General features: G+C 43.4%; 1 protein-coding gene across 1 annotated transcript in view; it reads right to left on the bottom strand.

Moving 5' to 3' along the window:
• The window catches only part of SIK2 (salt inducible kinase 2), a 128,825-nt gene that overhangs the window by 7,829 nt on the left and 103,298 nt on the right, over window positions 1-17,698 (bottom strand). The window contains exons 9-14 of the mRNA XM_004052108.5: window positions 10,616-10,780; window positions 3,027-3,255; window positions 2,268-2,552; window positions 1,968-2,131; window positions 1,092-1,202; window positions 279-370 (exon numbers count right to left, since the gene is read on the bottom strand). Of these exons, the coding sequence (XP_004052156.1) occupies window positions 279-370; window positions 1,092-1,202; window positions 1,968-2,131; window positions 2,268-2,552; window positions 3,027-3,255; window positions 10,616-10,780 (1,046 nt within the window). The remainder of the gene's footprint in view (window positions 1-278; window positions 371-1,091; window positions 1,203-1,967; window positions 2,132-2,267; window positions 2,553-3,026; window positions 3,256-10,615; window positions 10,781-17,698) is intronic.

Here is a 17,698-nt window from a genome sequence, read left to right as displayed (position 1 = left end):
CACTGACTGTGAAAGCTTGGAGCTAGTCATACCCCAAAGAGGAAACGCTAGAAGAAAAGGAAAACAAAGTACACTGTGGGGCTGCCAGTGCCTGACAGGACCATCCTCCATGGATACTGAGATATCCTCTTAGTAATCATGCTCAGAGGGCCTGTGACACACGCAGAAAACCTATTTTCCTAGTAGTGGCGAATGTGAGAGGAAAAGGACAACACATTCAGTGTTCTCAAGGCTTCCAGAAAAGGAAGCAACTTCTTTGGCCAAAGTCCCCTTCTCACCTATGTTCCTGCAGCTGCTGCTCAAGGCTCCGCGGTGGTTCTTTGCAATAAAGCTGACAGGTGTTCTGGGCCTTTGACAGAAGGCTGGGCTTCTGGAAGAGCAGAAAAACAACATGAGCATGACAATGTGCTGTCACCTAGGATGCAGTCATCAGATGTGCTTCTGCCTGCAGGATGAATCCAACTGCATTCTACAGAATCCACACGGGGTGAAGGGACTGACATTTACTCCCTGAGACCCTGAAAGAGCATCGGGCCCGCAGGCCTGGGCCATCTCTGACCTCACCTACTTCCTTTTTCCACTCCATTTCCAAAAGTCCACTAGGACTGTGAGGCTCATGGACATTAAAAAGCAATGAGAAAGGTGGAGTTAGATCTTGAGAGCAAAGGCCCCAGCACCCGCTGAATGAATGATTCATCCTTTACGGGATCTATGCTTTATCACTTTTTAAGATTTTTATGCACCAACATAGAAAGCCCATGTAGAAATTCTGCAGACTTAAGGTTTTCATTTTATTTGTTACTCATTAAGAGGAATACAATTAGAAAGAAAGAAGCCAGGTCTCCCGTTCCCACCCCTCAGTGGCATATCCTTTCGTGGGGCTTGAGGACAAAGCCTTTCCCACCACCAACACACAGCATAAAGCTAAATCTCAACACGTTTCTAGAAACTCCAAGTACAGAGTCAAAGCTACTTGCCTATAAGGAATCAAGCAGCTACCCTAAATAAATGCCAGGCAAAACAGGTTTCTGCTTTGCAGAACAGATTCTGGATGAGCAGAGTGAGCTGGACTCGCAAGGAGAAGGACCCACCTGGAGTCTGTGCTGCAGGTACTGGGTCTCCAGGCTCTGCCGTGGGGACAGCTGGGGATGCACGCTGGCAGGGAGAGTGGAGACGCTTTCCTGCTGCTGAGAAACTTCCTCCTGAGGAGCAAGGGGGTGGAAACAATTTTCAATTCCCCATGGGGAAAAAGGTCTCAGTTCTTAGCTGAAGCACCTTTGCAATGTCCAAGAGGAATACCAGCCCCACTGAGACTTATTAATACTCAAAGCTTTTACAGAGCCAGTAGGCTGAGGGCTCATTACTCTGCAGAACATTTATGCATGTATTATCTCTAGTTAACAATTACCTAGTCAGTACTAGAGCAAAGGCTCTTGGTGTCACCAGGAGGCCATGGCCTTCATGTGGGCCTCAAACTATAATCCTCTTGGATGCACTGAAAATAGGCTCAAAATAAAATCAGGTAAGTAGCAGTATTTATTGTATTTTTAGTATGAATAATCCACTTGTAGTATTTACTAAAGTGATACCACATCAAAAGTAGTGGTGAGAAGCTTCTCATTTGGGTGTAGTTCATTTGTGTATTTTTCATTTGGGTGTGTGTGGCAGGAGAAGGGGAGTTCAAGGGCGACTGTAAGAGGTCACTCATCTGTACTCTGCCCTGTGAGCCAAAAACAGCTTGAGAGTGTCCAGGCCTCTATCTGATATTGATCACTTGGAAGCAGCGTGGATGGGTTGAACCCATCAGTGGCAGGTGGCAGCAACAAGGCAAAGAAGCTGTGGGTTTTCCCAAACAGCCTGTTTGCTCCAGGACTGAAGGAAATCCTCTAAGTGAAAATGACCATCTTCAGGACAAACTCACACCTCATCCTCACAGAGCCATTGAGGGAAGGGCCCAAGGTACCCACCTGAGGGCAGCTGCTAGCAAGGTCCTGGAGCTGAGGAGCCGCCGGCGCCAGGTTAGGGTCTGCCTCCGGTCCTATTTGTTCATACAACAACTGCACTTTGTTCAACTCTAGAATTCCTTTGGTTCTAGCCAGATTCTGAAGATGTTGTCTAAATGCTACAATTCCTGAAAGAAAGCACCAAGACCAAATAGTTTAACTAAAATACAAGGCCTTTCAGTGACCACAGGTGACCACACCAACATGGCAAGAAACTGCTCTCCTACGACACGAGTTTCAAAAAGCAGAGGAGGAAGTGCTCACCCTGGGTGAGGGAGGTATCTGATGCTCTGCGGCCCTCTCTGAAGCTCACTGGAGACCTGTTGTGGACCTCTCGTTTCTGGGAGCTCAGAGCCTGCATGGCTGGGTTGGTAGGTCTCAGGCTTATGAAGGGAGATGTCATGCGGGGTGAAGGCTGATTGGCTAACATGATGTCCTTAAGGGAAGGGTTGTCTTCCAGAAAGTTCAGGTCCCTCTGAACAGACCCCATATCATACTCAGAGTCCACACTGTCAAGGGAGGGGCTGTCATTCATGGAGAAAATTTTCCCTTTAAGAGAAAACAGAACAGATAAAACCAACAGCAATAGCATCTCCTTGGAACATAGGGTACAAAGCATAACCAGCTTGAGTTTTGACAGCTACTATGTTCTTAATTTCCAATCAAAACATCTTTTCAGAGCCCTTTTACTGGCCAATTTAGTCATCTTCAAGTTTAGTGGGGAAAACACTCCAGAAGTGGCATCTGTAAGATCTCAGCCAGTCCAAAAGAGCCAGAGTCCCTGATCAATCACGTGGCACCCAGATGAATCCTGGGGACTATGGGAGCCAACTCAGAGACATTTCAATTCACCTTTGATAGCTGCTGCCAGGCTGTGTCTGCTATACCTGCTGAATCTAATCCATAAAGGAATAAGCTATCGACTCAATTTTAGGAGTTGGCTGGCATCGTGACCACTTGTTGGCAACTGGAGTATGACATGATGCCATGAAGACTCAAGCTAGTGTCGCTCCTCTACCGTACCTGCCCCAGGCATCACGACCAGTTGATTGGTCACTTCTGACAGAGTGTGCCGTCTCTGTCCGCTGCGTGTGGACTGAAATGCCTCAAAGGCATGAGCGGGGTCTTCCTCGGCCTCTCCTTCTGTCTCCAGCCCTTCGTCAATGGAGGTCTCCATCATGTTGCTGGGCAGTGACTGGCATCCCTTCCGCACCAGGACAGGAGGCACAGGGTCAAGCAGACAACCATTGACCTAAACGCCAGGGGAGAGAGGAAACTCAGTTTCTGCACTGCTGAGACAGAAAAATCCACAAAGGAAAACATGTCAAGACTTGTGGCGAACTAGAAATTAAGTAAAATATTTAAACATGCACATATTTATTATGCATGACAACACATAGATTAGAAGTGAAGGCAAGTCAACTGCAGGACTCAGAGAGAGACAGAAGCCCATGATGACCCGAACTGGCACTGCTGCCCAGGTTTCTCTGAGTCATCATTATTACAATAAACAACTTTTTTAGTGGTTTCCAGAAGAACAGGGGTATATTAGTCTGAGGCCTACCAGTTATTTTTTTTTTTTAAATAAGGGAAATGAAGAGGGGGAAGATGAGTTTTTTTTTGTTTTTTTTTTTTAACTACATGGCTCATTGCTAAAAAAAAAAAAGGGGGTAGTCACCAAGATTCTTCTATTTTTTCAACCATAAACATAATGGAAGGTTTTAGAAAGACTTTTATGTTCAAAATTTAAGTACCTGCCCGTTTGATTTAGTCTTTAATTGGTTCTATATGCCTGGGGAATGGAAAGTAAGAATTCTATATAGACAGACTGATACCACAAAAAGGATTGAAAAAAATTCAAATGGCAGACAGCCAAAGCCTCCCATTGTAGAATAACAAAGGGCTCACTGGCCCAAAATTCCAGCAGAGGCTAATAAGCCCCAGTGCACTGAATTTTGTCTCCTCCAGCAACATATACGTATCGATGGTTCCTATCCCACAGGGGTGAGCGCAGCACAGCTCCCCGCAAGCACTGGCCCTTCCCATGCAGTTGCCACGCACACTGCCTAATGGCAGGCAGAACAGCATACTGGCAGGGGGGTTGTGGTTGCAAGTTCTGGCTGGTAAAGGCCCCTGTGAGGAGGTAATTATTTACCTCATTACCTTAACTATTCCCCCGTGGAAATCAATCCATTTTCTCCTATGAATAGCTGCTCAGGAACAGCCAGTCATAAGACGCTGAGTTCTAAGCAGTACTTTCACCTGGAAAACACTGGGTAGAGCTACTGTTTCCTTTGGAAGCAGGAGAAGCTCATGTATGTGAGAGGTGGTGTGGGGTTTCCCTTTGCCAGACGCACAGGAAACTTTCCTCTTATGGCAGCCAATCTGAAGGCGCTGCAAGGCCCTTTATTTGGAGAAGGAGACTAGGGTGACTCAGATCTTTGTTTGCTGCAGGGAGGGGAAGGTTATTCCATAAAATCCATTCTGGGCTATAGCCCTCACTCGGGTAAGGTGGCTAATGCATTACAGGGTTTTAAAGCGATGAGCGGTCATTTAAGAGGAAGAGTGGTAAATGCTTCCTTTCCACACTGGCCAACCTTCCCCATGGCAACAGAAAGCAAAACTCTGAAACCTGGCCAGCAACTCTTGCTCTCTCCTTGGTCCTTCCCCAGATAAACTTTCCTTTTTGACTAAACTTAATAGTTTCCTTGCAAGAAAGAATGGCTGTTTGAGAACTTACATTCATACCTCTAAGCTCCTTAACTCTCTGCTAATACAATTTTCTAAAACTAGCCAAGAATGGTTTAGAAATGAATAAGCCAACAGAGAAAAGAAGATCATTAATTAATTATCTATTGAGCATCCTTACACTTATGGCCTCCGTCAAAATTTTACCAGACATTTCTTATAGGATAAGCCATATAAGCAGGTTCTTTTTTTTTCTTCAATTTTTAAGTTCCAGGGTACATGTGCAGGATGTACAGGTTTGTTACATAGGTAAACGTGTGTCATGGTGGTTTGCTGCACCTATCAACCCATCACCTAGGTATTAAGCCCTGCATGCATCAGCTATTCTTCCTGATGCTCTCCCTCCCATTGCCCCCCAACAGGCCCCAGTGTGTGTTGTTCCCCTCCATGTGTCCATTCAACTCCTACTTATAAGAGAGAACATGTGGTGTTTGGTTTTCTGTTCAGCTGAGGATAATGGCTTCCAGCTCCATTCATGTCCCTGCAAAGGACATGATCTCATTCCTTTCTATGGATGCATAGTATTCCACAGTGTATATGTACCACATTTTCTTTATCCAGTCTATCACTGATGGGCATTTGGGTTGATTCCATGTCTTTGCTGTTGTGAATAGAGCTGCAACGAGCAGACTCGTGCATGTATCTTTATAATACAATGATTTACATTCCTTTGGGCATATACCCAGTAATGGGATTGCTGGGTCAAATGGTATTTCTGCCTCTAGATCCTAGAGGAATTGCCACACTGTCATCCACAATGGTTGAACTAATTTACACTCCCACTAACAGTGTAAAAGTGTTCCTTTCTCTCCGCAACCAGGCCAGCATCTGTTGTTGTTGACTTTTTAATAATTGCCATTCTGACTGGCATGAGATAGTATCTCATTGTGGTTTTGATTTGCATTTCTCTAATGATCAGTCATGTTGAGCTTTTTTTTTTTTGAGACGGAGTCTCGCTCTGTCGCCCAGGCTCTGGAGTGCAGTGGTGAGATCTCAGCTCACTGCAAGCTCCGCCTCCCAGGTTCACGCCATTCTCCTGCCTCAGCCTCCCGAGTAGCTGGGACTACAGGCGCCCACCACCACGCCCGGCTAAACTTTTTGCATTTTTAGTAGAGATGGCGTTTCACCATGTTAGCCAGGATGGTCTCGATCTCCTGACCTCGTGATCCGCCCGCCTCGGCCTCCCAAAGTGCTGGGATTACAGGCGTGAGCCACCACACCCGGCCGCTGTTGAGCTTTTTTTCATATGTTTGTTGGCTGTATGAGGTCTTCTTTTCAGAAGTGTCTGTTCTTGTCCTTTGCCCACTTTTTAATGGGGATTTTTCTTGTAAATTTGTTTAAGTTCCTTATGGACTGGATATTAGACCTTTGTCAGATGGATAGATTGCAAAAATGTTCTCTCATTCTGTGGGTTGTCTGTTCAGTGTTTCTTTTCATGCAGGTTCTTTTTTTATCCTTAATATTTTTACTGAGTCACACAAAATACCCGGCAGTACCCCTGAATTTACGGTTTTACTTAAATTGTCAGTTTATACATTTATTTTCTCATCTAGACTACAAGAGGAATTATGTCTTTTATTACAAAATATTTGCTGAGTTCGATTTTATCCTGGGAAAGCTAGAAAACAAGACTTGATTTTTCATTGATCTGATTTTTCTTCTTCTTTTTTCTTTTTTTGGTGAGACAGAGTCTCACTTTGTCGCCCAGGCTAGAGCACAGTGGTGCAATCTGGGCTCACTGCAACCTCCAACTCCCAGGTTCAAGCGATTCTCCTGCCTCAGCCTCCTCAGTAGCTGGGATTACAGGCGCGCACTACCAAGCCTGGCTAATTTTTGTATTTTTAGTAGAGTTGGGGTTTTGCCATGTTGGCCAGGCTGTTCTTGAACTCCTGACCTCAGGTGATCCACCCAGCCTCCCAAAGTGCTGGATTACAGGTGTAAGCCACCGCACCTGGCCAGATGTATATCCTTTTCAGACCTTGTGTGTATTACCTTTGTCATAAAAAAAGTTATTAAAAATGTAAGTAGACACGAAACACCTCCACTGTATCTGCATTTTCAGGGTTTACCCTCACAGTTCCCTTCTGCTATCCAGCTATGAAGGGGGTAATTCGGAAAATCCTTTTATTACATTTCAAATAAAAATGCTAAAAATGGGCTGGGCATGGTGGCTCATGCCTGTAATCCCAGTGCTTTGGGAGGCCAAGGCGGGCAGATCACCTGAGGACAGGAGTTCGAGACCAGCCTGGCCAACATGGCAAAACCCCATCTCTACTAAAAGTACAAAACTTAGCTGGGTGTGGTGGCAGGTGCCTGTAGTCCCAGCTACTCAGGAGTCTGAGGCAGGAGAATCGCTTGAACCCGGGGGGCGGAGGTTGCAATGAGCTGAGATCGTGTCACTGCACTCCAGCCTGGGTGACAAGAGTGATACTCCATCTCAAAAAAAAAAAAAAAAAAAAAAAGCTAAAAGTGACTCAAGTGTGTGTGTATATGTATGTATACAAAATTCCTTATTAAAAAGAGATACTTGAAGGAGATTTATTCTACAAGATTTATGCATCTGCCCTCCCATATGGCCCCCATGTCATCTGTGGATCTCAGTTCCTGTTTGGAACACCTGATCCAACCATTCTTATCTAGAGTTGGGCGACTATCTCAGAAAGGCAATACTTTTTTGAAACTGCAAACCAAAGTTTCCATTCAGACTCCCTACGGGATTTTACTGACAATTTTAAGCACTGAAGATTTCTGGGAGGGAAGGAGAGCTGAAGTCTCTTCGAGATGCACAATACCTGTCCCCAGTTGAGAGGAGAAATGCAAGTATCAATACATGCAGCTATGAAGCATCAATCAGAAAACAACAAATGGGTGTTACAGTAAATGCACATGAGGCAGTCTCAATAAAAAGGGAACTGTGTCTCTGATACGTTTTTCTGTGTGTGTGTGTGCACTTATTTATGGGCCCCAAGAAAGAGGTCTTAGGGAGGGAAGAGGGACAAGCGTTTTTGCTGACATAAATAAAACGGTCCACAAAGAAGCCCGGAGGATGTCTATGGCCTGGCTGAGTGCCAGCATGGCATTGCCAGTGTGGGTGACCAGCTTCAGCGTGGCACTGCTCTTCCTACAAATGCAAATATACCATCTAGCTCCTGTCTATATCTTTTGCAAAATCATTCATTTCCTGCCTGTTTTCTGGTTACAGTAACAATCACAAGCTTTAAAAATAGCTTGCCCTATATAATACAGCAGTCAGTGCCCAATCTGTGTTTTAGGTCTGATGCCCTCACAGACAAGCCTTTAGTCAACTGCATTTTAATTCTTTTGAAGGAATTACATCTTTAAAATAAATGAATGACGCTGCCTTAATTTATGTCTAAATTTCTGAGTGGGACTGTAGTAGCAACCACAGGCAGAGAAGAAAGACTGTCCCCAGGCAGTGGACTCATCCTTAGGGGCCCAGACACTAAATCCTTTTGGTCAACACTGGCTTGTGGCAGCCTCGCACTGAGCTGCCTGTTGTGGGCTATGCTTGGCTGAACTCATGGTCGGCCTTCTTCAATCTGCCCTGCCTTTAGTTCTCCATTTCTGAAAATGGCTCTCACCCTCCATCTAGGCTCAAAATCTTGTTACTGGTTTGGACTTCTCCCTAGACCTTAATATTCTATCAATTTTATCTGCACCATCTCTATCTGCCACTATTCTAGTTCAGGCCCCATCACCTCCCTCCTGGACACGTGCTCTAACCTGTCTTCCTGGTCACCAGTTTCTCCCCTGCACCGGGGCACACACAGTGATATGCAGGCTAACTTTCTGATGTGCAACATGGATCCCAGAGCTTCCTTGCTCAAATATCTTCAGCAGTTTCCTACTCCCCTAACAACTGTTCCTTCAGTTGTTTCAACTGATACCAAACCCTATCCCCATATTGAAAGCACTCGCTTAGGGAAAACATCTAAATTTCTTGGCTTGCCATTTAATGCTAACCTCCTCCATCTTTATTTCACACAGCTTCCCTGCATGTGCCCTTTTCCTCAGACCATCTGAACCCTTCTCTACGGAGATGGACTTAGGCTTCCCTAGTACTTGCTTTTTTAGTCTTGTCTCCACTGTAGACATCACTCCTCACCCCCGGTTTCCAGCCACCTGTCCTGGGTCTACCTGCCTTTCAATCCTGTTCTGACAGTTAAACCGGACTTTCCTGATCAAACAGCTAAAAGCAACTCCCCCTGCCTCGTTCTGATTTATACTTCCTTAAAGGACTGATCATATTTTATTTTTTTTTGAGATGCAGTCTTGCACTGTCGCCTGAGCTGGCATGCAATGGCACGATCTTGGCTCACTGCAACCTCCACCTCCTGGGTTCAAGCAATTCTCTTGCCTCAGCCTCCCGAGTAGCTGGGATTATAGGCGCCTGCAACCTCCCCCAGCTAATTTTTGTATTTTTAGTAGAGACGGAGTTTTGCCATGTTGGCCACGCTGGTCTTGAACTCCTGACGTCATGATCTGTCCGCCTTGGCCTCCCAAAGTGCTGCGATTACAGGCGTAAGCCACCATGCCCGGCCCATATTTTATCTTTTATCAATTTATTCAGCACCTGGCGCTGTCTTTCAGTATGTATAATGTTTCTTCTGCTAGGCTATAGTGGACTCTGAGAGGCAGAGTTCATGTCTCACTCATCTTTTTATTATCTAAAGAGGCTAAAAAGACAGGAAACCATTATTATCTATAATCTGTCCCAAACCTCACACACATTATCTCAATTCATCCTCATAATAGTCTCATCAAGTTGGTGTTCTCGTTTTATATAAGAGAAAACTGAGGTTCAAGGAGTTTTGTTACGTGGCCCAAGTTCACACTAAGAGAAGGTCTATTTTGAACACGCTCCAAGACCTGTGTTTTCTATGACACTCTACTACCCATTATTATGATCTTCTATACATCGCTTATGCTAAGTATATATAATACACATTGGAAGTTAAAGAGACATCTGTGAATGAGAGAAGCTGTCATCTTCTGTATCCTAAATGCCAACTTCATCCCACATACTAAGTTTTATTTTTATTAATTTATTAATTTTTTGAGATGGAGTCTCACTCTGTCACCCAGGCTGGAGTGTGGTGCTGTGATCTCGGCTCACTGCAACCTCGGCCCCCTGGGCTCAAGCCATTCCCGTGCCTCAGCCTCCTGAGTAGCTCAGATTACAGGTGTGTACCACCACGCCTGGCTAATTTTTTGTATTTTAGTAGAGATGGAGTTTCACCATGTTGCCCAAGGTGGTCTGGAACTCCTGAGCTCAGGCAATCTGCCCGCCTTGGCCTCCCAAAGTGCTGGGATTACAGGCTTGAGCCACTGTGCCTGGCCCAGCACATTAACTTTTAAACATTTCCAAATTGGACAAAAAAACATGTATAACTGATCACAAAAGACGGCCCATCATTTTGTACCTGAGGTACCTATGCAGAAGAGCAGCAATAGTAATCAAATAAAGCCCAATTTGGCATGAAAGTTAATTTTTTTGTTTTCAGCATTAATTTGTTAGGGAAAAAACAAACAAACAAACCAAACACTTGTGAGAGATCTGGAAACTTGAAGAGAGAAGGAATTAGTGAGGAAGAAAGACAGGGAGGACTTTTCAGAAGTCCACGAGGTCTGACAAATTACGTAATGGTCATACTGGTCGTAATGATAAACACTGACAAGAGTTGAGCCTGGACACTGTTCTAAGGTTTTTCTCCACAAAAGCATCACTCCTGAGTGACTTAAGGAAATGATAAAGTTCAATAAAGCCAAAGTACAACACTTGTGGACCAAACTGAAATCTCTCGCCAAACTGCCAGTTCTGAGACTCTCAAACATAGCCGCACCTTTGGAGTGTCCACACACTCTTCTTCCATGAATGCAGCTTCCGCCTGACAGCCAGATGCTGGAAATGAAAAGGCCTCCACGTTGGATGCCTGGGGGAGGAGGGCAGATCGCAGCAGCCTCATGTTCGGTGAATGCATGGTCACTGGGAGCCCCACAGTCTGTGCCTGTAAATATGGCAAGAACAGACAGTTTGGGAATATGAATACCTTCTCTATAAATACACAAAGTTCTAAGAATAAAATAATTCTTCCTGTGGCAATTAAAGAATGAATATTTATTTATTGGAAACTCCAGAAAGATTTAGTGAAATATATATATGGTGCAGGCAGTGATCTGAAGCAGGCTCAGCAATTGGTTACTCTGAAAGAGGTCTTACAGAATTTCATTTCTGCCTCATGAGGGGATGCTTGACTTTCACGCAGGTGACGAGAAAGCTAGCTTTTGTGAGGAATCAAGAATGTTCCTCGTTCAATTCAACAAACATATTTGTCTCTTTCTTTAAATATAATACCCAGACAGATAAAGAATAGAAAAATCCTAGGAGCTCAAAATTAAACCAGGGACAGATATATACACACCCACAAGTAACTACAACACAAGGGACGCTGGAGTCAGTGCTGTGTCTCTGTCTGCCCTACCCGCCTTTTTGGTGTAGGTGAGATGGTATGTATTTATTGGTAAGGGTGTATGCGAAGAGGAAGAAAGAGAAGCAGCAGTCACATGGGGTGACAGGAACATCTTCCTTCCTTCAAGGAGATGCACAGCCTGGACTCAGCCTGCTGGCCCAGTGGAAGGAGAGACGCTTACTGCAAGCTACACCTACTGCAAGCTATGTTTTTGAAGTCAACCCACTATAGAAAGCTCCTGATGGTTTGAAGTCTGTTCTCATGTCTCGTTTGTTAACTACTCTAGGGAAACAAGCATTACAAATGCTTCTTTTAAAAAATCATTTCAGGCCAGGCGCGGTGGCTCATGCCTGTAATCCCAGCACTTTGGGAGGCCGAGGCAGGCGGATCATGAGATCAGGAGATCGAGACCATCCTGGCTAACATGGTGAAACCCCGTCTCTACTAAAAATACAAAAAAAAAATTAGCTGGGTGTGGTGGCGGGCGCCTGTAGTCCCAGCTACGTGGGAGGCTGAGGCAGGAGAATGGTGTGAACCTGGGAGGCGGAGCTTGCAGTGAGCCAAGATCCTGCCACTGCACTCCAGCCTGGGCAACACAGCACGATTCCGTCTCAAAAAAAAAAAAAAAAAATCATTTAAAAGAGAATTTTTCCTTATGACAATTGGCAAAAATTGATTTTAAAGATGAAGCTGCTGAATGATCCTTTCATCACCATCCCTTCAAAACTACCAGAATAATTTATTAGATGTGTTTTGAATACAACAGGCACTGCACCACATCTGAGAAAACAATCATCATACTAGACTATGAAAGGCAGAAGGACAGCCTGTATTTTTCCGGCTATAGTTATTTCAAGGGATACAAGATGGTGAATTTTAAACTCAAACAAATCAAAGGGACAAAATGGTATGAGATTCTAGCTTCTCCTCTCCCAAGACCTGAGTTTGATTCCTGGCTCCATCACGTACAAATTGTGTGACCTTAATCAGGTTTCCTAACTTCTCTGAAACTTATCTTCTTCAACTGTGAGAGCACAGTGCCAACTTCACAGTGAAGTCAGGACTGTAAAAGGTAACATGCAATGTCCTTAACTCAGTAACATTAATTCCTCCTTTCCCCTTCTTCCTAAAGCCTTCAAATGATCACAAGAATGTAAGAATTAGTTTGCAAAATGAATGCAGTCTCATTCTCAAATACTAACGGTTCCTAGTTAGAATCTTGGATTGATGATTTTCAAGGATGGGGGGATATGTTAGAAATATATTTTATATTTGAATATACTCTGAATATATTTTCAACATACTTTATATTTGGTATATTCCAATATTAATATCACTGGCTATACTGTATAAGATAAAGTAGCATTAGCAAAGTGTCAGAATGGTATGGATGCCCCAAAACAAATAAACAAACAAGTAAACAACTGCATACCATTCAGAGTGTGATAAAGAAATAGCTTTCCTTGTGTTGTCATTCCTCAAGCTTATATTCTGTGCCACTTCTGATGTTAAACAACTTTTTCTTTTCAAATATTAGGCTTTTAAATTATCTAGCTACTATGTAAAATTTTTATCTAGTCAATATGTAAAATTTACACTTCCCACTAAAGTATATTTGCTACATTCTTCTTACCCCCATCAATAGCTTTTCAATCAAAGGATAAAACTGAAGAATTGATTTCTACTTCCCAACTTTATTAGACTGCTCCTTCTCTATGAAGGTAGTCTGAATTATTAGGGCAACGCATGACCGGGGGTGCTATATGGAAATGAGATGCCCATGCCCTAACTACGACACACTGCTCCGTCCCTGACTCTCACTAGCTCGGACGCTTTAAATGGCCAGACGGTGCTGTGCCAGACCAAGCATAGCACATTGTCCTTGACAGTGTTCACATCCGACCTGGACTACTACAACTGACTGTGAACTCGGTTAGAGGAATAACAGACAGGATCAAGGAATAACGCTTTTTGTTGTGACAATCACTTCCTAGGAAATATGGTGGGTTTTAGGAGTCTTGTGATCACTGAGGGGACCAAAGGAGTCTTTTTGGAACAAGAGAGGGTATAAATATACAGACAGCATGCTCAGCATTACACGGTTGATTAGCAAATATTAAATAAATAGATGGTCAATATCCCAAGGAAGCAGATATTATCAAGATATTCTTTAAGAGTGTCAATACGCAATGATTATGTCCAACCAATTGTGATCACTCTTTAGACCACATGTTTAGTGCTTTGAATCTCTTCTTTGGACTTTGTGCTCTCCAGAACCATTAAAATGAAAATAATGTTCTTTCCTATGGGAAAATCGTTGCTATTCCAATAGGCAAATACTTGTTATGACCTGAATTGTGTCCTGCCAAAATTCACAAGTTGAGCCCCTCACCACTAATGTGGCTATATCTGGAGACAGGGCCTTGAAGAAGGTAATTAAGGTTAAATGAGGTCCTGAGGTTGGGGCCCTGATCCCACACAGCGGGTATCCTTATAAGAGGAGGGAGAGACACCAGAGATCTTTCTCTCCACACTTGTGCAGAGAAAAAAGCCAGTGAAAAGACAGCCAGCTACAAGCCAAGAAGACAGGCCTCACCAGGTAGCAACCCTCATGGCACCCTCATCCTGATTTCCGGCCTCCCGAACTGTGAGAAAATAATTTCCGTTGTTTAAGCCACTAGGTCTGCGGTATTTTGTTATGGCAGCCCTAGCAAACAGGCACAACCTGTTGTGAAGGGCAACCTCTAAACAGTAATTAAAGAATTGGAGGTGATTGTTTCATTCTTGTTTGTTTCCAGCTGATGGAAACTTGCAGTGGAAGGACTGTTAAAAACAAGTGGTTAGGCCAGGTGTGGTGGCTCACTAGTTGTGTGACCTTCATCAGGTCCTGCAATCCCGACACTTTGGGAGGTCACGGTAGGAGGATTACTTGAGCCCAGGAGTTTGAGACCAGCCTAGGCAACACTGCAAGACCCTATCTCCACAAAAAAATAAAAAAAAAAATTAGCTGGGCATGGTGGCATGCACTTGTGGTCCCAGCTACTTGGGAAGCTGAGATGGGAGAATTGCCTGAGCCCAGGAGGTTGAGGCTAAAGTGAGCTGTGATTGCCACTGTCCTCTGGCCTTGGTGACACAGCGAGACCCCATCTCAAAAACAAAACCTCCCCCAAAACCCCACCAAAATTAGTGGTTAGAATGTATGAGAAAAAAATATGATGTATTTTTTTCTAAATAGTCTGAACTCAATTAGATCTAATACTTCCTGCATGTTATACAGCAAACATAAGCACTCCAAATCTAAGAGAGGAATCCCACTGTTGTCTAAATAATAGTAATGAGTACTTTATTTATTTTTTTTATGTTTTACTTTTTGTGATAGAACCTCACTGTGTTGCCCAGACTGGAATGCAGTGGTGTGATCTCGGCTCACTGCAACCTCTGTCTCCTGGGTTCAAGCGATTTTCCTGCCTCAGCCTCCTGCATAGCTGGGATTATAGGCACGCACTACCATAACTGGCTAATTTTTTTATTTTTAGTAGAGATGGCATTTCACCATGTTGCCCAGGCTGGTCTCAAACTCTTGGGTTCAAGCAAACCACCTGCCTTGGCCTCCCAAAGCGCCGGGATTACAGGCATGAGCAACTGCGCCCTGTCATAATGGGTATTTTGTAACTAGGCTATGAACTTCTTAAGGGGAGCGACTGTTTCCAGGGTACTTCTGAAGCCACAGTGGCTAGGACTGTGCCTGGCACGTCAGTGCTCTATTTGTTTAACTAAACTCCCGGTACAGGTTAACTAATTGTATCTTGGTAGCAATCTAATGAAGTACGTATTGCTGTTCCCACTCTGTATTTAAGGGCACAGGAACTCAGAGACGCTGACTTGCCCGAAGTCACTCAGCTTGGTGTGGAACCCAAGGTCTGCATGATTCCACAGCTCACGTTATCTTTGTATTGACTGGATCATGTTGTTTCCTCAATTTTTTTGCTACTATATCAAGAAACAAGTGATTTGCCACTTCTTTTAAAAAAATTAGAACATCAAGGAATTAAAGTGAGAAGGCTTTACTAAAACTTTAGGCACATTTATATCCATAAAAACAGAAGTCTATTTTTTAACAAATTCAACACTAAAACTCAAAATGTGAAATCTCTGAGAGGAGGGGGCCTGTTGCTCAGCATCCAGAAGGCTCTCAGGCAAGCATGTGAATGAGCACTGAAGACTCCATTTGAAGTAGAAGCATTTTCAGTTACACTAAGCAGGTTCCATTGAGACTTGGGTCAATGCATAAAGTAAAAAGGACACAGAGTGCTTGGTAATTTAAAAAATTATCGAACATAAGAAGTCACGTTATGTATCTGAACCCTAAGCCAAATTAAATATAATTTGAGATATGCCGGGGAATTTGCTCATAGTCTAGACATGAAAGGATATCGTGTACAATAACACATGCACGTGCTCAGGAACAACTGTTTATATAACCCCTCACCACTCCCTCACTTGCGTAATGTTTAAGAAGAATAAAGAGACTTGGCAGGGAAAGCCTGCTGGCCCTGGGGGCTTTCCAGCTTCCTATCCTTTTGTCTAGTGGCATTTGCAAGAAGGAAAGAGTTCCACTACGTCTTACATGTTTTTCATTTTATCTCCTTCTTTCTCGGTCTTGAAAGCAATACCATTCAACTTTGAAGATTTCCAAGTGCTCAAAGATACTCTAACTCAAGTGTCTGGAACTATATGGACACATTATTTTACTTACATCTGTATCAATACTTTTTTTTTTTTTTTTTGTTTTGAGACGGAGTCCTGCTCTGTCACCCAGGCTGGAGTGCAGTGGCGGGATCTCGGCTCACTGCAACCTCTGCCTCCCAGGTTCAAGCGATTCTCCTGCCTCAGCCTCCCGAGTAGCTGGGACTACAAGTGCTCACTGCCACACTCGGCTAATTTTTGTATTTTTAGTAGAGACGGGGTTTCACCATGTTGGCCAGGATGATCTTGATCTACTGACCTTGTGATCCACCTGCCTCGGCCTCCCAAAGTGCTGGGATTACAGGTGTGAGCCACCACACCCAGCCAATACTCTTATTTTATATATAAAGTACGTATAACAAAATATACCATTTATCTACTAAAATCAAGAAGATTTAATTCCCTTTTTTAAAACATACTCTGTAGATGCCAATGCAAAATTTTATTATAATCCTGTAAATTTTGTAAAACTGCCAAAGAAATACAAAGTCAAAACTCTCCTGCCCTTATTTTTGTTTTGAACAAAGTCAGTTACAGAAGTAGACAGGAAAGTCAATGGAGCATACTAACCAACCATTCATCTCAACCTCTGGATGATTCCCAAATTTCTAGCCTCAGCCTCTCTCCTCGGATCAAGATCCACATCTTCCTCCTGAGCAACTGAGTTAATGCCACCCCCATTTTCTCAGGCTCTGGCTCAAGAACAGAGTCATCTCTAAGTCATATTGTCCCTTCCTCCCCAACAATTATTTATTACTTTATATAACAAGTACTTACATAGCACTTACTATGTGCCAGGCATATAGTATTTCACAAATATTAACTATTTCACAGATATTAACTAATTTAATTGTCATAGCATTCTATTATTATCCCCATTACACACTTGGGAAACCAAGGCACAAAAAGACCTTAAGAAACTTAAAATGTCACATAGCAGGAAGTGGCAGAATTTGGGATTTGCTCCAGAGTCCCTGCTTCTAACCACCACACTGAGCTGCCTCTCCGAACCGTTGCTAACTTCATACAGAGTCTACCTCTAAGATGGTTCTTATACTTGCCCCTTCTTTTCTACTTCCAACAGTGCCATATGAGTTTAAGCCTTCGGTATTTCTCGTCTCTACTGTAACACTCTCCTAACTGCTCTCTCCAAATTTCTTCTTTTCTCTATCTGACCCATCCTTCATAATGCTACCAGATTAATTAGCTTAAAGCATCGATAGAATTTTATCATTTTTCAGCTTAGCAGCCTTCAGTAGGTCCTTGTTGCTTCCTGAATTGTAAGTAAACTCTTTACCTTGGCATTCAAAACTCTTCACAATAATGCTTCAACTCACCACTGACCAAGTCCTCCCCATCTGTGAAGATGTGTCTTACATGCCATTCCCCCTGTTCAGATGTGCCCCTCTCTCCCCTGTCCCTGCTCTGCTACAGCTCTCATCTTTCCCTATTTTGAATGATGGTTGTTTATGATCTTGTCTTATTTCATTTTTATAGCACGATGTCTCTGAGGGCAGTGACTGTAGTTTATATATCCTACCCCCAACAGTGCCTAAGAATAGAAGCTCGCACGTGGTAAATCTGCAATAAAAATTTGTTAAATGGAATTGAATGTAAAGGCTAGTGATAGTAATTCTCAACATTGTGAATGATGAAAACAATTTTAAAAAACTGTTTGAAATAAAGTTAACCCTTAAAAATGAGGAAGTG

The sequence above is a fragment of the Gorilla gorilla genome, chromosome 9 (genome assembly GCF_029281585.2).
Source record: "Gorilla gorilla gorilla isolate KB3781 chromosome 9, NHGRI_mGorGor1-v2.1_pri, whole genome shotgun sequence".
In the NCBI taxonomy this organism is placed as follows: Eukaryota; Metazoa; Chordata; class Mammalia; order Primates; family Hominidae; genus Gorilla; species Gorilla gorilla.
Note: the sequence above shows the minus strand (reverse complement) of the source record. Positions and strands in the feature narration are given on the sequence as shown.